At 45.7% G+C, this 21,747-nt stretch overlaps 3 protein-coding genes and 1 long non-coding RNA gene across 15 annotated transcripts in view; 2 read left to right on the top strand and 2 right to left on the bottom strand.

The window, feature by feature from the left end:
* The first annotated feature begins 320 nt into the window (after positions 1 to 320).
* crx (cone-rod homeobox) lies at positions 321 to 2,326 on the top strand. Of its 2 annotated transcripts, none has more exons than XM_069165073.1 (3): positions 321 to 417; positions 1,316 to 1,467; positions 1,691 to 2,326. In XM_069165073.1, exons 1-3 carry the CDS (start codon positions 321 to 323, stop codon positions 2,324 to 2,326), a joined length of 885 nt encoding a protein of 294 aa, XP_069021174.1. The 2 variants fall into 2 exon arrangements, with proteins under 2 accessions (XP_069021174.1, XP_069021173.1); XM_069165072.1 differs by having other exon boundaries at positions 321 to 414; positions 1,283 to 1,467.
* Positions 2,327 to 8,833: 6,507 nt separating this feature from the next.
* On the bottom strand, positions 8,834 to 12,112 carry h3f3c (H3 histone, family 3C). The gene is made up of 4 exons (XM_069165154.1): positions 12,007 to 12,112; positions 10,587 to 10,730; positions 10,316 to 10,469; positions 8,834 to 10,229 (listed from the first exon to the last, which is right to left on the bottom strand). The coding sequence occupies exons 2-4, from the start codon at positions 10,712 to 10,714 to the stop codon at positions 10,101 to 10,103; spliced, it is 411 nt and encodes a 136-aa protein (XP_069021255.1). The 5' UTR covers positions 10,715 to 10,730; positions 12,007 to 12,112; the 3' UTR covers positions 8,834 to 10,100.
* Positions 11,644 to 13,955, top strand: LOC138207707 (uncharacterized). 2 transcript variants are annotated; one of them, XR_011179036.1, is made up of 2 exons: positions 11,644 to 11,813; positions 13,462 to 13,955. It is a non-coding gene; the product is annotated as an uncharacterized lncRNA (long non-coding RNA). The 2 variants fall into 2 exon arrangements; XR_011179037.1 differs by having other exon boundaries at positions 11,644 to 11,739.
* A 61-nt stretch (positions 13,956 to 14,016) lies between these two features.
* The window catches only part of arhgap32b (Rho GTPase activating protein 32b), a 99,855-nt gene continuing 92,124 nt past the window's right edge, over positions 14,017 to 21,747 (bottom strand). For all 10 annotated transcript variants that reach the window (XM_069165144.1, XM_069165148.1, XM_069165147.1 and 7 more), the window contains 5 exons: positions 21,415 to 21,560; positions 21,225 to 21,299; positions 20,302 to 21,135; positions 19,420 to 20,033; positions 14,017 to 18,352 (listed from right to left, as the gene is read on the bottom strand). In XM_069165144.1, the coding sequence (XP_069021245.1) occupies positions 15,752 to 18,352; positions 19,420 to 20,033; positions 20,302 to 21,135; positions 21,225 to 21,299; positions 21,415 to 21,560 (4,270 nt within the window). In that variant the 3' untranslated portion in view covers positions 14,017 to 15,751. The remainder of the gene's footprint in view (positions 18,353 to 19,419; positions 20,034 to 20,301; positions 21,136 to 21,224; positions 21,300 to 21,414; positions 21,561 to 21,747) is intronic.

Raw genomic sequence — 21,747 nt, forward strand, 5'->3', positions numbered from 1 at the left:
GAAGGCACCCAGGGGCCACTTCACCTGTGTGATGACTCTGACGGTGTGAAGCCCAGTTTGGAGACGCGGTCCGGATGCTCGGTGCGCTGCTGTGTGCTCTGCTGCTAAGCTGACCGTCGGTTAAAGCTGAAAGTGCAGTTTAAAAAACAAAAGCCCACTTTGACGTTTCTCCGTGAATCCGGCGCGTCCCGCTTCTCTCCGCGGCGGTTGGATCGGAAGCACCGACTTGTTGCCCCGGCTGAGCTCGGAGGGGCCCACGCCTGCTGCGTTGCGTGTCCGACCTACAAGTCAGCGACAGGACTTAAACGCCTGCTGTAAAGATGATGTCCTACATAAAGCAACCCCATTACACCATGAACGGGTTAAATTTGCCTGGCCACGGAATGGATATGCTTCACACAACCGTCGCCTATCCACGTAAGTACAAACTATAATGTACATTTTATTACGAAAAAAATAAAACTTTTAACGCAGATTTATGCGTTTGTTTCCTTTTGTGCTCTTAATTTAAAATATCACATCCATCCCGGGTGATGCGTAAAGACGCGCAGGCTGCTGCGTAAGGCTATATCCAAACGAAAAATGATTTAAGGATAAAAACAAAATTCTGTAAGAGGCAGTTTGTTGATAACATGGGAAATGTAGTACAGGTCCATTATAGAACTGTTACACGGATTTGTGCCAAAGAAAAATAGAACAGGCTGCTTCAGGAAAACTGTCGTATTTTGGATGAAAAGTTCCACTGCTCTTTTGTTATAAACAATAAGCACGTTTATTCAGCACTTTAAAAATTTAAAACAAAAGTGCAGATAATTTGTGTGTTCAGCGTCAGAATTCAAACATCTGATTTTTTGTTTGTCACTTTTCCCTTCAAAGCTTCTCACGTCGTTGACACATACAAATAAACACTCACTGTGGAGGAAGACACTCAATTTACCTAAGACTAAATAAATTCCCGTGTCTGCATATGATGAGTCCTGATACAATAAGCATTTGGCTGCGTGTTTAGCTGCCAGACAGACAAACAAAGGACTTTAACTGCACAAACTATATCTTAATCAATAAAACCTAATTGTTTCTTTTTCTGCATGAAAATCAGTGACTATTTTAATAATTTAATATAATACTCAATGTTCTTTGTCCCATAATATCACAATGCACTTGATTTGTATCTGTTGTCATCTTCACACACAAAACTGGAGAACAAAACCACCTAAATAGTCACTTTGCCTGCTGTGTTTCTTTTGTACATCATTCATTGTGCTCATAATTCATGTCATCTCTAATCCCCTCTCTGTGTCTCCTGGGTTTGCAGCCACTCCCCGGAAGCAGCGCAGAGAGCGCACCACCTTCACCCGCACACAGCTGGACATCTTGGAGGCTCTGTTCTCCAAGACCCGCTACCCAGACATCTTCATGAGGGAGGAGGTGGCCCTGAAGATCAACCTGCCGGAGTCGCGTGTGCAGGTACTGAAGGAGGAGGCTGCGGCCAAGATGGAGGCCTTTCTGTTTAGTGTTGTGGGCTTTTTATAGTGAGACGAGATATATGAAGAAATTTAAGGGCAGCAAACATTTTTTGTGGGCTACGGCAGCATAAAAAGCTATGATTTTAAACCTGACCTCTCATGAAACATATTTCCGCAGCCGACAGGTATTTTCTGCCCTGACACCGTTTTCTTTGTGTCTTCAGGTTTGGTTTAAAAACCGCCGTGCCAAGTGCCGGCAGCAGCAGCAGCAGAGCAGCGGGCAGTCCAAGCCCCGCCCTCCCAAGAAGAAGGCCTCCCCGGTGCAGGAACCCAGTGCCCCGGATCCTGTTCCCAACCTGTCTGGTTCCTACAGCCCCTCTTCGGTCCAGTCGGGCCCCAGCCTGGCCCCGAGCTCCAGCACTGGAAACACCGCCGTGTCCATCTGGAGCCCGGCCATCTCCCCCCTGCCCGACCCCCTGGCCTCCTCGGCGCCCTGCATGCAGCGGCCCTCACCTTACCCGATGAGCTACGGCCAGCCGTCAGCCTACACCCAGGGCTACGCCAGCACCACCTCCTACTTCACCGGCCTGGACTGCAGCGCCTACCTGTCCCCCATGCACTCACAGCTGTCGGGCACCGGGGGAGCTCTCAGCCCCATCACCGTGCCCTCTATGGGCGGCTCCCTAAGCCAGTCCCCAGCTTCACTATCCTCACAGGGCTACAGCACTGCCTCCTCCCTGGGCTTCACCTCTGTTGACTGCCTGGACTACAAGGACCAGCAGGCCTGGAAACTGGGCTTCACCACAATGGACTGCCTGGACCACAAGGACCAAAACTCCTGGAAGTTCCAGGTCCTCTAGAGAGCGAGAGAGTGTGGCGTTCATGTCTGTGTCGACACTGTGTCAGTGAGATAGTGTGAGGCGTTTCTGCTGGAGGACTTGTTATCATTAATTCTCAGTTTCCTGTTTGTAAGATTTTGTTTTTATTTTCTAAGAGCGACCTCTGTAGAAACGCATCTTATCTGAATTCTTTTGGAGACGAAGGAACCAGTGACTGTCGGCGATGCGGCCTGACTGTAAATCACACCTTTTGTCTCCTTCATGCTGTGTTAAATAAGAGAACAAACGCCTTTAAAGAGTTTGTAGGAAAAGACTGGAGTCCTACACACACACACACACACACACACACACACACACACACACACACACACACACACACACACACACACACACACACACACACACACACACACACACACTCACTCACTCACTCACTCACTCACTTCTTGATTTGTTATAGAGTGAAAGGAGAGCTGTCCTGACCAGGTCACATCCTCCTTCAGGGTTACATTATTTGAAACTATTTATCATTATTATGTTATGCTCCATTTAAATATGTAATTTGGTTGCATATAGTTGTTTTTTTTTAGCACTTTGTGTTGTGTATTACAGTGTTAACCTTTAGTGTTATCATCCTGATCTGTTTGATGGAAAAACGTAGACTTTGTTTTAGCTGTGTGACATATTAAAGTGATCTATTCTTTACATGTTTGTGCACTGATGATCATTGAGATGAATTATTAGTTTAATGCTCGTTAAGGAACCGATGGACAGGTAGGGGTCAGTGTGACCTGGAGTGTGGGTGTGAAGGGCCCGTGTTCTCGTCGGGTCTGGACCCGTCATGTTTGTCAGGTGGCCTGCATGGCTCTCACTGGTCCATCTTGGTTATTTTAGCTTATCTGACTCTGGGAGTGTCCCAATCCTCTTAGCCTCCCTTCAGAAATGCCCTAAGTGAATTAGTTAGGATTATTGCCCTGTCCCCTCCGTCTCTCACCTCTTCATCCTCTTCCTCTCCTTCCATTCCTGGCTCTCTCCTTGTTTTTCCTCCATCTTTTCTATCTTTGTCTCTCTCCTTATTTTGTCTCTTCAGGTCTGCAGTATTACCTTTCACCAGGTTGTCTGCCTTCTTGCCTCAGTTTTGGTGTATCTGTCTTGTCCTGTGCACCTCCCAAAACCATCTGAATCACTGACAACAATGCAGTTAAATAAAGCCTTTTTACTACAGTCGTTTTCATTATTTGTTCATTATTAGCATCTCGGTTTGTTCCCCTTCTCCCCCCCCCCCCCCCCCCCCCCACACACACACACACACCAATCTCCCCAACTCCTCTGACCACTTGGTAATCCCCACATGACCTGATTACTGCCACATAAACGCAGCTACGCCATCAAATGTGTAAAAATACTTTGTATAAGTGTGTGCAGTTTGTGTGTTGAGGTAGTTTTTATTGAAGGGGGGAGGTTGGTCACAGAGGGTTGATTCCTTCTAGTTACTTTCTATGACATCTTCTGCCCTGATTTTAAAGCCAGATTAAATTGTTTGTCACTTCATCTCAGTCATCATTAAAATGACCAATGAACTAAAATCTTAAAGGACTGTTATTTAAAATCAGATTAAAACTAAAACAGTGACATACTTCAATTAAGATAAATCAGTCCTGACACATTTCTGATTTAATTCTGATATATTTGATTTAAAAATATAGTTCAGTTTCTTATTGCTATGTCTTCAACCATGAAAAATCTAGTGAGCGCAATAAACGGGGAGCAATTGACATTTCAAAGCATTTTTCTGCACTCAACAGTGGCCTAATCCTGCTCCATGCTCGCTGTAATCCCGCTGCCCTCCCTCTCTGTGGTGCCATTGGTTAATCCCTACGTCTGCATGCCCTGATTGGTTAACCTCTTTCGGAGGGTGCCGTGCACTTGTAATCTTCCCCCTCAGTACTGAGTGTTTCAGACAGACATTTGCGCTGTAATCCCAGGAAGGAGCAGATGTGATGGGGGGATGGACGGCGCTGAGCAGACCTTGAGGAAGGTGAACGCTGGTAAACTAAAACCAGCAGGCTGAAAAGGAAACGCTTAAGGCCTCAAAGAAAGGAGAGGGACATATTTAGGAAGTTCAAAGTAGTAACTGTTGCAGATCAAATCTGTATTAAAAAAACAACAACTTTCTTTTTTCTTTCAATGCAGGTAAAAAGTAAAAATCCAGAATCCTAAATCTGTGATCCAAACACCTGCAGTAGGTGTATCCCAGTTTCCAAAGGGTACATTAAATCAACTAGACAAGAGGCACTGAGGCTGCTGGGATTGAGATTGCATAAAAACTAGGAGAGAGAAAAATCAATAAAGTGTTAACAGTGAGCTAAAAACAATGGATAATGGCTGACTCCGCGAAAAGAAATAAAGAGCAAAAATTAATGGTTTAAATGGAGAGTGGTTTAAACAGTAATAAAGAGCCATAACTAGCCCAATAGTTAAAATGGTTAGCTGAAGGTAAATGCTCAGGGAATAGTTTATATTTAGCTCAAAGTAATTGATGGTTGGAATAGTTCACTCCATCTGCAGGCGTGTATGTCTATCAGCTAGTTAGCTACAAGTAGTTGTATAAATGTTACTTAAATAAATAGATAACAGTAATGGTTTAAATATGGTGAGGTAAAAGTGATGAATAGTTAACTAAAAGTAATGGTTTAAATTGTTAGTTAAAAGTAATAAATGTTTACCTAAACTACTGGCGTAAACAAAAAGTTAAAAGTAGTAAATAGGTAGCTAAAAGTAGTAGTTTATATATGGTTAACTAAAAGTCAAGTAGTTTAAAGTAATAGGCTGAGAATGACTAAGTGAAAATGATTTAATGATGAGCTAAAAGGGTTGGATTGCACCAGATTATTTTAGCAAAGATAAAATGATCACTAAAAAAGGATTTCAACAAGTTTGTGAACAAACTTTGAGAGAAATAAACCTTGCGTGTGCATAAAAGAAATCTTAGATCTTTTACTTCAAATAATGAGGAATGAGGGCTGCGTCAAAAATAATCGCTTTTCTGAGATCGACCTTTTTGCCACAAACGTTCGGACCGCCCTCTCGCGTGCCGTCGAAGTTTTAACGGCATCGACTTCCTCCTCGAAAGTTCACGTGTTCTCATCTGTTGAACTCTAAGATTCTTGTGATTTGATTGATATAAACCATTTCAAGATACAATACAGTAAACAGCTTTGTCAGACCACAAACAAACAAACAGACGATTACAGTACTGACTTAACTCACTTATAAAATCTCAGTCGAGCAACGATCCAACAACAAGCGGTCCGGTTCAGTCAGAAAAGGTCCAGTAAATCCAACCCAGTAAAGTATTTAGTCCAAAACACACGATTACATCCAGAATACACACGATTGTTTTCAACTTCCCGGCAGGTGTTTTTAATTTTCTACATTGTCACTGCCAGTTTGATTGACATCTCACGGAGCCAATAGGAGCTTCCATATCTTGTCCACAGCCAACCAGAGTCTGAATCGAGCGGAGATGTCAAATCCAGCCAATTGGAAGTCACGTCAGCGATGAATGGCGGTTTGTATAGCCAATGAGATTCTGAATACGAGTATATGCAGGAATAGTGGGCGGGGCTTATGCCAGAAAGAAAAAGTATCTTGTTGTGAAATCTTGTTGTTGTTGAATAAAAGGTGCATTAATGTGAAAAAGTGTTTGCCCCTCCTGTTAAAACATAACTTAACTGTGGTTTATCACACCTGAGTTCAATTTCTCGAGCCACACCCAGGCCTGATTACTGACACACCTGTTCTCAATCCAGAAATCACTTCAATAGGACCTGCCTGACAAAGTGAAGGAGACCAAAAGATCCTCAAAAGATAGACATCATGCCGAGATCCAAAGAAATTCAGGAACAAATGAGAAAGAAAGTAATTGAGATCTATCAGCCTGGAAAAGGTTCTAAAGCCATTTCTAAAGCTTTGGGACTCCAGAGAACCACAGTGAGAACCATTATCCACAAATGGAGAAAACATGGAACAGTGGTGAACCTTCCCAGGAGCGGCCGGCCGACCAAAATTACCCCGAGAGAGCAGCGACGACTCATCCGAGAGGTCACAAAAGACCCCACGACAACATCCAAAGAACTGCAGGCCTCACTTGCCTCAGTTCAGGTCAGTGTTCATGACTCCACCAGAAGAAAGAGACTCGGCAGAAATGGCTGCATGGCAGAGTTCCCAGACCAAAACCACCGCTGAGCAAAAACAACATCAAGGCTCGTCTCATTTTTGCCAGAAAACATCTTGATGATCCCCAAGACTTTTGGGAAAATACTCTGTGGACTGACGAGACAAAAGTTGAACTTTTTGGAAGGTGTGTGTCCCGTTACATCTGGAGTAAAAGTAACACCGCATTTCAGAAGAAGAACCTCATACCAACAGTAAAACATGGTGGTGGTAGTGTGATGGTCTGGGGCTGTTTTACTGCTTCAGGACCTGGAAGACTTGCTGTGATAAATGGAACCATGAATTCTACCGTCTACCAAAACATCCTGAAGGAGAACGTCCGGCCGTCTGTTCGTGACCTCAAGCTGAAGCCAACTTGGGTTCTGCAGCAGGACAATGATCCAAAACACACCAGCAAGTCCACCTCTGAATGGATGAAGAAAAACAAAATGAAGACTTTGGAGTGGCCTCGTCAAAGTCCTGACCTGAATCCTCTTGAGATGCTGTGACATGACCTTAAAAAGGAGGTTGGTGCTGGAAAACCCTCCAATGTGTCTGAATTACAACAACTCTGTAAAGATGAGTGGGCCAACATTCCTCCACAGCTGGAAAAGACTCATTGGAAGTTATCACAAACGCTTGATTACAGTTGTTGCTGCTGAGGGTGGTCCAACCAGTTATTAGGTTTAGGGGGAAACACTTTTTCACACAGGGCCATGTGGGTTTGGATTGTTTTTCTCCCTTAATAATAAAAACCTTCATTTAAAAACTGCATTTTGTGTTTACTTGTGTTATCTTTGACTAATATTTAAATTTGTTTGATGATCTGAAACATTTAAGTGTGACAGACATGCAAAAAAATAAGAAATCAGGAAGGAGGCAAACACTTTTTCACACCACTGTATCTGCTCTGGGGTCTATTCTTAATGTAAACAAATATTTTATTTAATGCATTATGTTGGAGGGTTCTTGGAACAATTTTCAGAATCAGTTCTCTGAGATTCTGTTTCATATCAAAGCGAGATTGGTATTATAACTGAAATGTCACGAACAAAATCGATATCAAATCGTGTGAATCGGAATTGATTCGATTTGGGAAATCAGTGGGGATACGCAGCTCTGTACTCGACACTAAGAGATAAACAAATTAAACCGCTAAAAGTAACAAGTACATTTTTAATAACATTATCTAAACATTGGATAAGTAGCCAACATAGTTATATTAATCATTCTCCTAAAAGTAATGAATAAATGCTTGGAGCAGCTGCAGATAATGGATTATATAAAAAAAAAAATACAGTTGAAAAATGTTTGTCCTATTTGTTTGCACGACATCTCAGGAACACCTTGAAGAAATTATTTGAAATATGCAAACAAACACTCAAAATACACTCAAGAACCAAAGGTCAAAGGTCACTGTGACCTCACGTTTTTGGCCATAACTCAATAATTCATACGCCATGTTGTGACCAAATTTCACATAGCTGTCTAACAGGGTAAAAGGTGATATTTTAAGTCCTAAAGGTCAAAGGTCAATTTCACTGGGACACAAAATGTTCTGCAAAAGCACTTTTCTGGCCATTTTTCAACACCAGAACAACTGTGATCAAACTTCCCATGTGGTCTGATAGTGAACTGATGACACCTTGAAACGGTGCTGGTTGTTTAGATCTTCTGTGCTGTTGTGTTGGAACACGTGTTTGGTCAAACATGTAAACATACAAAGATCCCGTGAGTCCGGACCGACACGGATGGAAACTGCAACTTCACTATTTGGTGGAGGCACACCATGCCAACGTATTTATAGTTCTTATCATATCTTCATTTGTAAAGTAATTAATTTATTGTATATTGCATATGTAGCTGCCAAATAAATGTCATGAACTGAAAATGTAATTAAATTGAAATATGGTGTAGAATCAGTGACTAAAATCAGTTTGTAATAATTTGTTAGAAACTGTTCTGAGACCTCGCTGGTAGAAATACATCCAGCAGGTGGCCTGGATTAACATCACCCTCCATTTTCAAGACGCCTCTCGGACTCACAGCCGAGCTACTTCACATACTTTTATATCTTGGGAAAGAGTCCTTTCTTTAATACCAGAAGTTTTCATGTATCGATACAAAGTGCAGAACAAAAGTTTTATAATTGAATCCTCAACGTTAGTTTCCAGTGATTTATTACACAGCAATCAGATGGTGTTTGTTGCTGGAGTCCTTGTAAATGTTCTCCCCCTTGTGGCAGTTTATAGTACTGCAGCCTATCAAAGCCTAAGTGAAACACTGAAAAACAAAAACAACACACAAGCTCACTTCAGTTTAACACCTATTTATTACCACCATAATATGAGAAATTTGGAAAATACAAAGATCAGCTTATTTATACGTCTGAAAATCTCAAGGAATAAGAAAAATATAAAAGAAAACAAATATGAGGTTATAGAGAGTATCACAAATTTAGAGAAAGGGACAGATTTATATGCTGAGGTCTACAAAGACTGCAGGAGACACAGGCCCGAAACATGCAGTGTTGTGACCGACCTGTGGTGAGACAGAAGCATCATGTGATGATCTACAGAGAAGTGACTGGAGGTGGAGGCGGTGCAGCGCCGCCCTCGTGTGGCTGCCGTTACAATAGAAGTTTCCTCAGAAAACACAGAAGCCCTTCCTGATTTTTTTTATAGCAAATCAGATCACTGTGAAAAGAAAACAATGATAACCATGCTGATAATATCAATTGTTTTTTTCTCTTATTTTGATAATTTTGGAAGTGGTAAATAAAGGAAGAGATGCTCCTCCATGAACTATGTGTAAAAAAAATTGACACCATATCCACAACGATGATCAATATTCTTAAGCAACCAAGAGATTCTCGTTTGTTGAGTACAACTAGTTTGGAAGATCAGAGCTCTGGGCTCCACACACACAGACCAGCGGTCCGCCTCCACCCCCTCCAGCCCCCACAGCACATCACCGAGGTGAAGGAGGAGGGAGGAGGAGGAGGAGGAGGGAGGAGGGAGGTGCAGTGAGCAACAGGGGGGAGGACACCGGGTGGGAGGGGAGGAGGGTGTTCAGAGGGGCCACAGGCCTCAGGACTAGTTTTAATAGCACCCTGCTGTGGAAGTTGCAGCTCCCCTTAAGCAGACCAGCCCCTCGGCCGGACCCCTCTGCTCCGGCTGTTTGCCACACAAACGGCACCGACTGAACTCTGGAAGAATCCAGGTGGGTTCACTGACGGGCTTCCGGTTCTGAAGGGCCGCCCGAACCCAGCGATGCATGTTTGAGTGTGTGTGTGTGTGTGTGTGTGTGTGTGTGTGTGTGCACATGCGCGTCTGATCTGTGAAACCTTTTACATGCACACAAAAAAAAAGGTACCCTAAAACATTTGGTGAACACAAAGATATCTATGAGAGACCAGACTTCAACATATTTCTATCTCTTCATAATCAGGATTCCTCTAAAGTCTACTGAGAAGCTGGGCTGGGGGACGGGGCGGAGAGGGGGGAGACGGGGGGGTGAGACGAAGGAATTGGGGGCGGGGACAGGTAAAGAAAAACAGGACAGAGGTGAACTATCAGGTCTAAGCCCGCTCTCCACGGATGCGGCGGGCCAGCTGGATGTCTTTGGGCATGATGGTGACCCGCTTGGCGTGGATGGCGCACAGGTTGGTGTCCTCGAACAGCCCCACCAGGTACGCCTCGCTGGCCTCCTGCCGGGTCGAGGAGGGACAACACACGTTAGCAGGAGAGTCGCGCTGCTCTAAAGTCACACTATGACCGGACGAACCAGACGAACCTGCAGCGCTCCGATGGCGGCGCTCTGGAAGCGCAGGTCGGTCTTGAAGTCCTGAGCGATCTCTCTCACCAGGCGCTGGAAGGGCAGCTTACGGATCAGCAGCTCCGTGGACTTCTGGTACCGACGGATCTCTCTCAGAGCCACGGTACCGGGCCTGTTCAGTGTGATCACAATGAGACGCAGGACTTAAACTGGAGGGATGTGAGTGAAGTCGCTGGTGTGCAAGTGATCTCGTTAAAGACGACTCAGCATCCATTCAAACAGGCGTTACCTGTAACGATGGGGCTTCTTCACCCCCCCGGTGGACGGGGCGCTCTTCCGGGCAGCCTTTGTGGCCAGCTGCTTACGAGGAGCTTTTCCTCCGGTGGACTTACGAGCAGTCTGCTTGGTACGAGCCATGACGACGAAGTATCACCTGAAGGAGCACATAAAAACACAAAGGAATACTTTATAACACTCATATTAGAAATTACAACCCGATTGTAATAATCACTGCAAATTAAACCCAGTTTTCCATTTTGTTAAACTCCAGCTGAGTAAGTTCCTCTGAAGTAAATATGACAAAAACAAAACAAAAAAACTCTGTCTGTCTATTGTTTCATTTAAATATCCTTATAAACTAACAGTTTGGTGACTGTCAAAGTTTAAAATGACTTCATAATAATAACAATTTACAACATTCAATATTTATTTTAAATGTAAAAAGACCAATAAAAGGTGATCAGACAAGCAAAACAAACGAACATCAATACATTTATTTTCAATAAATATTGAAAAGGTATCATGAGAGTTAAGCCTAATTTAACGAACTCATTTGTTCTTTCAACAAGTTATTTGTCCTTTTCTGGACTATGCATACATTGAATGTTTGTTTTTTTCTAACCTATTTTGCATAAAAAAAACGACCTTTTCTCGCTTGTCCTCATTTAATTAGCTCACGACAAAGCAGGCCTGTATGTTCCCTCTGCCCGTTGTTTGGACGAGTACCACGACGGTTCTGAGATTTGTCCGACATAAAGCAGACGTGTTACCGGGTCTTAATATTTATAAAAGGATCATGTCTCAACAAGAGGTCCTTTTTTCCATCTGGTTCAAACCCCACTGGACTCTCGTCAGATTGGCCCCCTGGGGAAACTTTCCCCGGTCTGGCATCTGTTCAAACATATCGAGCCCATCCCACCAATCACCGTGTCGAACAGGCCGTCATTCTGAAATACACCAATCAGCTGAGCCGCTGCCGCAGTTCTGGACCAATGGTGTTTAAGTCTGAGGTTTGGAGGCGGGACGAGGAGCCTTAGCCCCGCCTCATACCGCAGGATTATGGCCGCAGACCGAACCGAAGCCCGACAGAGAGCCGGCGAGCAGGACGCGACCTCTCGTCCACCGAGGCGCTGGACGTGTGCGTGAAAGACCACCGACAAAACGTAGGGGACAAGTGTGGCGATCAAACAGCGTCGCAGGCGTGTGAAGCGGCGGCATATTAAAGCACATCGTTGAGGTACAAAGCTCCGCAGAAAGCGGAGCGGCTCTCTGAGCGGAGACCGGAGCCGTCGTCCTCCGGGCGGCTTCTCCCGCTGCTCGCTCCCTTACACGCTGCTACCGCAACAAAACTACTTTATTGCTCTCATTTTCCTCACTAAGTGTTCAATAATACTCTAAGGTGTAAAAAGTGTAACAGAAACATGACTTACCACGTGTGAGTTGTCTTTTCCTTGGCGGGGACCGGAGTGTTGTGGTCCTGTCAGATGTTTACTATCACACAATGGAAGCGGAGCGAGCAGGGGCAAAATGGCGCCCATGTCAATCATCCGTCTCCCAGAATGCAATGCCAACATTTGTAAACATTGAAACTTCATTTCCTTAACTTTTGTTTTTGTTGTTTTTATTAAAAACGTTGATTGTTTTGAAAACAGTTTGTGAATACCGTAATAATTAACATCGGAAAAGTGGTGATGTAATTATTTAATAATAGTTGTAGTTTATGGCTATTTTCTAATAAACTTTACAGAAATATTTTAAAAAGAAGAACGAAAATAACAATTTAAATAAATCAGGCACACGCTATGAGCATGTGTGTTGGAAGAATTAAAAAAGTAACAACAGAGAATATTATAAATGTTATTATTTGTTTACACGATACAAGATGCAGAAAGTAATCATGACGACACAGCGAAAAATGTGCACTTTTCTGTTATAAGAGGAAAATAAATCACAAGGATTGATTTCAAAGTTAATAAATGCAACATATTACCTTTGTGAGGACAATATGGATTTAATAATAATCTGCTATAAGCCTGATTTACACTGTTTTATTAAGTGTTAATGAAAATACTTTGGTATGGTCAGTGTATCACTCATTCAGAAGAATATATTAAAACACATGAACTGATAAATACTGTCAGACATTTTAATATTGATAGATCACATTTGCTATTTGAATGTATCATATCTAGTGTAAATATCTCAAGTCTTTATGAAGTCATCATTGTAAATGTAAATGACATGACAGGCATGACTACAAGGTGCAGGTTATATACAAATAAATATATGTATATATCTTTTTTTTAAACAAATGTTTAGCTACAGATCATTTTTCAAATCTTTTTAAATGGCCTCTTTGACCTAATTTGAAAAGAAATAATTTACATGCAGCTTCACTCTTTGTGCCGGCCTACAGAAATGTCGTTATCATATCATATCATATCACTGGATATTTAAACTGCAGCAAAAGTTTAAATGTTCAAATCTAGTTTATAAAAATAAGTGAAATACAAATAAAACTAGTGAAGATATTTTCAGTGACATGAAACCATTTTGTGCGTTTGCTGTTGAATCAGATGAATGTTGTTTTCTTTAGTTCTCGTGGTCATCGACTCATCACAACTAAATTCGGGCTTTGACAAAGTTGCACAGATCCTCATGTGCCCATTTTTCCTGCATCCGTCACAAGAACTTCAGGAACTGACTGTTCACGTTCTGCCGGCTATATTCCACCTTTTGACATTTTAACAAGATAAATGTTATTCATGCGTCACCCGTCAGTGGTTGTGGATTTCTGCCTTAAAGGAGAAATCCACCACAATTCACCAAGAACATGGAATAAACTTTTCATTGATAACTGTTGAGAAACTTTCTTCTAACTTTAGTTGCAGGGCAGTTTGAGTCAGCAGCCGCGGAGCCGGTAAGAATTCACCTCTCTGCTTCGTGACTCCTCGACCGGCTGCGCTGGATACTTGCTGAAACAGGAACATCACTTCAGCAGATATATTGTTTATGGATGACACAGTTTGAGTGTGAGAGCCTATCTATGCTCATCTATGCTGCCATAGAAGATGTTGTTACGGTAAAATAATGTGATGAAGCAGTTATGTTTAGAGTATTTTTATGCCTCCAGTTTTGTGTCCGGCAGGTGGAAAGCGTTGGTCAGGGGAGAGCACGGGGCCTCGGGAGGTCAAGATGGATGTTATCTGCAGATTATCTGACAAGACATGGTGTCAGCAGGATGACGAGGAGGGAACCGGGCGCTGAGCCCTGCGGGGCGCCGGGCAGGACGGGAGCTGTGGCTGACTCGGCAGCAGCAGCAGGTCATTTTTGACTTTGAACCATAAATGAAATGTTTAATAAAAGAGGTTTGATCACATTCCTGTTCGCAGATCTGTCAGCATGCTTCTCCACTGTTAACAAAAATAGGCAATCTAATGTTAAAGTTTAAGCACTTTATTTTCTTAAAGCAGCACTTTGGGATCACATCACTCTTCTGTGATGTCAGTAATTATTTAGGATAAACTTCAAGACCTTTAATCTTCTACGACTAAAACCCCCTTTCTTTAATTGTGATGGCAGTTATTAGTTTTTGTATTTCCTCCAGGTGTATTAGAAACATGAGACATATCCATATTAAAAGCCACAGATTCTATCTATTCCTGAACAGTTTTATTTATTACATATCTGACTGTAGATACTTCTAGTTTGAGACAAGAGTGTTTTCACATTCAAGTACACGGTGCCTTACTTCAGCGCCCCCATCTGAAAAGGTAGAGGCTTTAGATAAGGCAAGAGGAGCGAAACCTGCAAGCGATACAGAAGTCGAACAGTTACAGAGTACAACCTGGATTCAGACATATTTGAAACATATTGTGATCCATCCATTACGTGGAGCCAGAAGGGCGTGTAGTAGAATACCAGATGAATGGACTAACATCGATCTCCAGACTGAAAAAAATATCCCCCGCTATCCTTAAAAAACATTTCCCTCCCCCATTTTAAATTCAGGACCATTCAAGTGATACAAAACCAAAATAAAACTCGATAACCTGTCAACCCTGAACTGTCCAGAACCTCACAGTTGATGTTAAACCCAGACATCGCAGCACTTGTGCAGAATGACAATGACAGAAAACAAGAGTATGAATGTAAGGCTCATCACCGAGCAGCGGCAACATGTTCCGCACGTCGTTTTCAGCTTCATTCAGTGAGTCCACTTTATGAAAGTACCATAAATCTGATGAAAAAAGGAAGTAAAAATAACCTCTTACACGTCAGGAGCTACAACAGGCATTCATCCAACCGTCCCATCTTTGTCCCGTTATGTGCGAGAGCTGTGCCGAGTCGTTTGGTCCCTCTTCCAATGAAGAACAGACAAAGTACCAAAACATTCCATGAGAAGTCACCGAAATGTGTTTTTAGCAAAAGTCACGTAAAAATGGCAAAGTCACAGAAAATAAGAAGTTTGATTCCCACTGCATGAACTTCAAGTGGCTCCTCGTCAATGCTCGGCCGGATTAACGTGGACACAGCGAAGCGCCTTCTGGTGTGATGACCTCTCTTTACTTGTGCTGTAACATCCAGAAAGAACACGATGGACACAGAACTGTTCTGAAAGAGACCGCATGCATTTTTAAAATGCAAACCGTAGTCCCATTTGACGCTGCGCCGCACCTAGAAAAACCAATACAACTAAAAATCCATTTGTACTAGTGAATCTATTCGTATATATATATATATATATATATATATATATAGAGAGAGAGAGAGAGAGAGAGAGAGATATGTATATATCTATCTATCTATATCTATATATATACATATATATATATAGATATGTATATCTATATCTATATCTATATAGATATAGATATATATATTTTACATTTTTGTGGTTCCTGTGAAAAGTACCTCACGTCTTTTATATCATATACATTTATGACTTCCTACTGTCTCAATCAATCACAATAACATGACCTCATGGACAATAATTTCAGGTACAATCAGGGTTCTCTGTAAAAAGTCTCAATATTCTTTACATTTCATCAAAAATACAGAGAAGCAAAAATATTGGTTATACAACAGTCCACTGTCCTGCAGAGGCTGCTCCGAGGCTCAACCGAGTCTTTCTTCTCCACAGCTGAAGATAACTTCACCCCCCCCTACCCTCCTTCACTCTGTACGGATCTCTGTCTCTGGCCTCTGCAGGGCCAGGTCTGAGGGGAGGAAGGCTCCCTGGCCCAGTGCCGTGGAGTACCCTCGGTTGCTGTGGCTGCCTGTGAATCCGGGTGCCGCGTATGAGCCGGAGCCTCCGCGTTTCTGAACCGGGGCCTGAGGCTGAGGTACTGGATGGTAATCGTCCAGGTTGTCGTAGTGGGAATGCACCGGTTTGGGGCCCTGTTTCTGATACGAGTAGTCTCTGTCCGGGTCGGCTTGGCTGTAGGGCTGCTGTTCTCGGACGCTGTGTGACCGCTCCGGTTTGGAGCGGTTGGCCGGTTCCCTGAGAGCTGCCGGCTGCTCGTCTGTGCTGTGATAGCCGCTGGGTGTTTTTACTATATTCTGGTGGTGGTCCGACTCGGGGCACTCGTACCGCGGTTGCAAGTTCCTCTTGATGGGGTACTCCTGCTGCCAGTGTTTGGACCTGCCGCCGTCCACGCTCAGCTTGTCGTCTCCGCTGTCGTACTTGCTCTCCTGCTGATGGGAGAAACCGTGGCTCAGAGTGGCGGGCAGAGAGTGAGAGGACTGGCATGTCTTGGAAGCACTCTGCTTGGGGAGCCCGTCCGACTTGTCGCTCCCTCCCCCTCCCCGGACGTGCTTGTCGGTCTCCATGTACATGAGGACGTCGGGGTCTGACACCATGTGTCTGGGGAGGTAGCGCCCGTCTTTGCTCTCGGCTGCGACCAGTACAGCTTTACCCGGGTCGGACTTACTGCGCAGGTGCAGGGTTTCGTAGCCGGAGATATCTGCCGGGGTGAACAGGCTGACGTTGTCGTACTGAGAGAGGACGGGGCCTTTGACCTTCAGCCTGGCTCTGCTCTCCCGGCGGATGGAGTGCATGCGCAGCCTTTCTGCCTCCTCTGCATCCCAGGCGAGGTGAGCAGCAGCTTCCTTGGCTCCGTGGCCGGGGGGCATGTCACGGCTCACAAAGCTGTGCTCCTTCCCAGGGGGGAGAACGTGGCGAGCCAGGTAGTGGTACCCGGTAGCCTTCCCACCCGGTCGCCCGGCAACAGCTCCTGGATCTCGGCCGCCGTGGGAGTGGAAGTGTCTGACTCTGATGGTGCCGTAAGGGTCGATGTCGTAATAAGGTGCCTCTAACGGGCTGGAACCAGAGTACGGACTGTAGCGATACTGGACCCGTCCGTTCTCGAAGTAAGGCTGCAGCTGGGTGACGTGATAGTCGGCCTGGGAGGACTGCTGCTGCTGCTGCTGCTGCTGCTGCTGCTGCTGCTGCTGCTGCTGCTGCTGCTGCTGCTGCTGCTGGTAGGCGTTACACTGGTACACCGGCCGGTGGTAGAAGAACATGTCGTCGTCCGGAGGAACTTCAGTCCTCTGAATGGGCACTGAGCGGATGGTGGAGGGAACGTGGAGGGAGTGCACCCTGCGGATGGTGGGGTAGCCGTGGGGGCGGTCGTGGCTGTAGCCCTGATGCCCCGGCCCTGAAGACAAATACACACTGCGGGGGTTTCCTCTGGACTTCATGGAGTGGTGGTACGACCTGGGGCCTAAAGTGCTGTACCTGTTATCTACTCGGGCACTGAAAGGTATCTGAGGCTCAGACTTGGACACGTAGGGGTGTGGGGGGACACTGTCGGGTCGGTAGTGGTGCGGGATGGACTGTGGGCCCACGGGAACGGGCCTCTGGTGGTAGTACGCTGTTCCAGGAGGTTCCATCAGGACCGGTTCTCCTTTAGCATGATATAGGTAGGCTGGCTGGTGAGTGGAAGATTTACGAGGAGAGAGTGGATGGTGAGGCAGCGCCTCCTCCAGGTGACCAGGGGGAGGGCCTTCACTCATCAGATGGTAGGAGGCTTCACTTTGGCTGAGGGCTGCTGTGGCCAGGCGGCTCTCCATGGTGCGGACCGGAGGGGCCGGAGGGGCCGCGGGGGCTGGAGGGTCCGCAGGGGCGGGTCCGTAGGAGTCGTGGTACTGAGCAGACTCTGTGCAGGGCTGGACCGGCTTTATGGCCTCCCAAGGCTTCTCGACAGGCTCAGCAGAGGTGGGGGCCACTCTGGCACTGGCCTTAGAGACATGGGGTTGGATCTGTGTGTGGGACTGTGTGTGAGGATTCGACAACTGAGGAGTCTGAGATGGAAGATGAGGATGAGTTTGTGTCTGAGGATGAGTTGAAGGATGAGGATGATGATGAGTTGAAGGATGAGGATGATGATGAGTTGAAGGATGAGTTGAAGGATGAGGATGAGTTGAAGGATGAGTTGAAGGATGAGGATGAGTTGAAGGATGAGTTGAAGGATGAGTTGAAGGATGAGTTGAAGGATGAGGATGAGTTGAAGGATGAGGATGAGTTGAAGGATGAGGATGAGTTGAAGGATGAGTAGAAGGATGAGGATGAGTTGAAGGATGAGGATGAGTTGAAGGATGAGGATGAGTTGAAGGATGAGGATGAGCTTGTGTCTGAGCTTGGCTCTGCTGCTGACTTTGTGTTTGGTGAGGAGGCAGCGGGACATTCTGCCTTTTGGGCTTCTGAACAGTGGGAGGAGGGGGTACTGGTGGTTTGGGGAGGACTTGGGGTGGAGCGGTCTCCTCTGGTTTGACCTGAGAAAGAACACAACAATACGGACTCTTATTTTCTGAGGAGAGTTTACAAAGAAAAACAAGTTGAGCATGGAGCCGCTGAAACTGTGTCATCTCTATAAAAACGAACATGATCTTATTTTACCCTGCAGACGCTTCACATCAGGGTCAGTTCACACATGAAGGTGATCACGTTGTCAGAGAAAACAGTCCTGCAGCTTCATGTGAGCGTCGCACAGTAACATTACAGCAAACACTCATCTGACTGGAGGACCAGGAAACACAACTTAAAGTAAAGATGGAAATATATCGGCAGGTTCGAACTTCCTGAATCAATAAACCGGAAATTAAACGTCTCATTTCTCCACAAAGCGACGCACCGAAAAAACCCGTTAAAATACTTTAAAAAACATTCAATAACCTGTCACCAAAATCACTTCACAAAGCAATGATCTCCTTTTTTGTTGTTTTCATTATTAAGCAACAGCGCATTTCTTTTTAATATAAGAGTTGTAGTATAACAAACAGGAGATCAATGATATGTGAAATAATGTAAGTTAAATCTGGAAAAAGGACACCTGGGAGAATGATTGGCAGCTGATGGATGTAAACAGTCACCCAGTGGGTGATTTGGGTCAAACAGAAAACTAACAGCTTGTTAGTCAGATCACGTTTGAATTTTCAGATCTTACTGTATCCGATTGGTTGCTGATAAATATTTTTTGTTGAATAAATGTCGATAAACTTGAGGGCACAAAACCTGTTTCTGCACGTGTGTGAACTTTTTCTTCTTCCGTTCTTCTTTAGCTGAGCATCCAGACTGCACATCTATCCAGAAGCTCCCTGATTACCACTTTATATCTGCTAATTGAACCTGTTATCCTGCTAAGCTCAGCAGCTGCTGGCTCAATCTTTTCATTTACTGCGATCAAGAAAGTAAACAGTCATATTTACCACCCTGTTGAACCGTCCCTTTATGGCTGTTGGCTCATGTTATGCTGCAGATTAACTGTTAATCAGTCTGGACAATAATTACTGAAGCTATCAAAGTACCATGACCAATAGAGAAATGTAAACATGAGCTTTACCTCAGGACCAGAGTCTCTGCAGCTGACACCGGGGGTGGAGGCCGGGGGGGTGCTGGATGAGCCTGTATGAACGGGGGCCTGTGCCGTGATTGGCTGCTGCCTCTCTGGGCTTCTGGTTGGAGACGTCAGGCTGGTTGAACAGGACAGCGGGGGACATTTATAAAGAGGAGTATCTGTTTGTGGCCGTGCTGCAGCTGGAGCCGTAGAGGACCTGGTGGTCGAGCTGCTCAACTCCAGACGCTTTGGTTTGATTGGAGGACTGGAGGTGGAGGGATGACAGGAGGCGGTGATGACGGTCGCAGCGGTGCTGATTGGTGGATGTGAACTTCCTGCCCCTGCTCCGTCCTCAGAGGTCGGGAAGTGTGGGACCAGTGGACGTGTCAGGTCGTGGAAGGTGGAGACGTCCTGCAGCTGCAGAGGAGACACCAGTGTGGGCGGCTCACAGGACCTGGACTGAGACTGTATGGAGACCTGCTGGGCAGACTCAACGAGGGCCAAAGCCAACATGCGGGCAGCGTTTTTAAGAGGTGGAGGGGGAGGAGGGGCACAGGTGGGAGCTGCAGAGCTGAGGGAACGAGGGGTGAGGTCCTTTGAAGAGTCCAGAGTTACAACTCCTGGCAGGAACACAAAAACACAAAAGGATCTGCAGTTGAAGAACGAATCAGAACGAGGAGACGGCGACAGCAGGCAGGTTTTAAGGTTCTTCGAGAGCGGGACAGAGGAAAGAAGTTCAGCATGGAGCTCAGGCACAACATGAAAAGACATATTTCAGATTAAATCTATGCAAACTTAAATAGAAAAAAGGCACTTCTATCGCCTTATTTTTAGTCTACAGAGTGAAACGCACCTGAAAGCTCCTATAAAGAAGGACTGTGCTCCTACCTTGGTGCTCCTGGCTGCTGGCAGCTGCTGCAGGCTGCACGCCGTCCTCTCCCTGCAGCTCTCCGTCCTCACTGTCAAACGCCGCCAGCTTGGAGTGCAGCTCCATCTGAAAGGTTTCACTGAGCGACATCTCGGCCGCCCTCAGCAGCACGCTGCCCATCAGCGGAGGAGAGTCCTTGGGTACGGAGGGAGGAGATAACGGCGGCGGCGGAGACGCGGCCTGTCCGCTCGTACTCTTCTCAGGCGTGTCTGGAGAGAAAAGCTCTGAAGGGACAAAAGCTGTCAAATTGGTGGCCTTTCCACATTTAATAGGCGATACAGCCTGGGTGGGTTTATCGGTGTAAGAGTAGGACGTGGTCAGTTTCTTGCTCTCTGCCTTCTCTCCAGCAGCCAGACTGAAGTCTGTGGACAACGAGGGGGCGGTGAGGCTGCCCAGGAACGAGGTCGAGATGAGGTCGGAGCCGTTGGTCCTGCCGGAGACGCGGCCGGGGCTCCTCTTCAACGTGGAGCCCTCGGCCCCCGCCGGCGAGTCGTCCAGGGGGAAGGCGTAGGAGGTGTCGGGGAGACTGCACTGGAAGGACATGGGGTCAAAGTCCAGGGAGGCCATGCCGATGTCTGGCGGGCTGAGGTCCACGTCTTCACCTGCTGAGCGCGGAGGTGAGATGAGAGCAGGCACACAGATGGGTCCATCGTCCCCGTCGCTGTCCTCCGTGACGTCCAGGTTGTCGTACGAGTTGCAGTGCTGCCGGCTGTCCAGCAGCTCGCCGTTAAAGGAGGCCGACAGGGCGTCGCTGCTGGAGCGCGGTCGCCGAGGACGGTACACCTTCGACTCCCCTGAGAGAGGACGAGAGAGTATCAGAAACAATATCCTCTGCAGAACAGACAGAAATGTGGACGGAGCTCGTTCGAAGACAAATGATTACCTTCAACGTTGTGCAGGGAACTCAGCGACTCCTCACTTTTGGCTGACCTCAACGTCGCCGTGTCTCCTCTTCCTCCTGAAACATGACCACCAACACGCACCACTATCAGCCCGGTTCGGTCCATTCAGATCTCGTCATTGCACATTTCAAAGTATCTGAAGACTGTTTTTAATGTTTCATCTTGACTCACCAGCCAGAGCCATGGCCTTCAGCTCGTTGGGCTCGCTGGGGTTGCGGTGCAGCTTGCGCTTGGACATGGAGGAAGACTTTCCCAGGTTGAAGAAGGAACGCCAACTACCCACAGGAGACTTCTTGGATTTAATAGGAGGCCTTTTCCTGGGATTAAAAAATGATGGTGGATCAGATCATGTTCACTGACAGGGTTCATTTAAACCTGCTGCAGGAGGAGGAAGAATCCAGCAGAGGGAGCCACAGACCAACGCACTCTTGATTTTTTTCCAATAATGTCTGCAGTCTACAAGAAGTGCCTCTAATCTACACGTTATGAAGTTATAATCAACGA

This window comes from Embiotoca jacksoni, unplaced genomic scaffold (genome assembly GCF_022577435.1).
Source record: "Embiotoca jacksoni isolate LCO1_2020_lvr unplaced genomic scaffold, fEmbJac1.0.p SCAF_33, whole genome shotgun sequence".
Taxonomy (NCBI): domain Eukaryota; kingdom Metazoa; phylum Chordata; class Actinopteri; family Embiotocidae; genus Embiotoca; species Embiotoca jacksoni.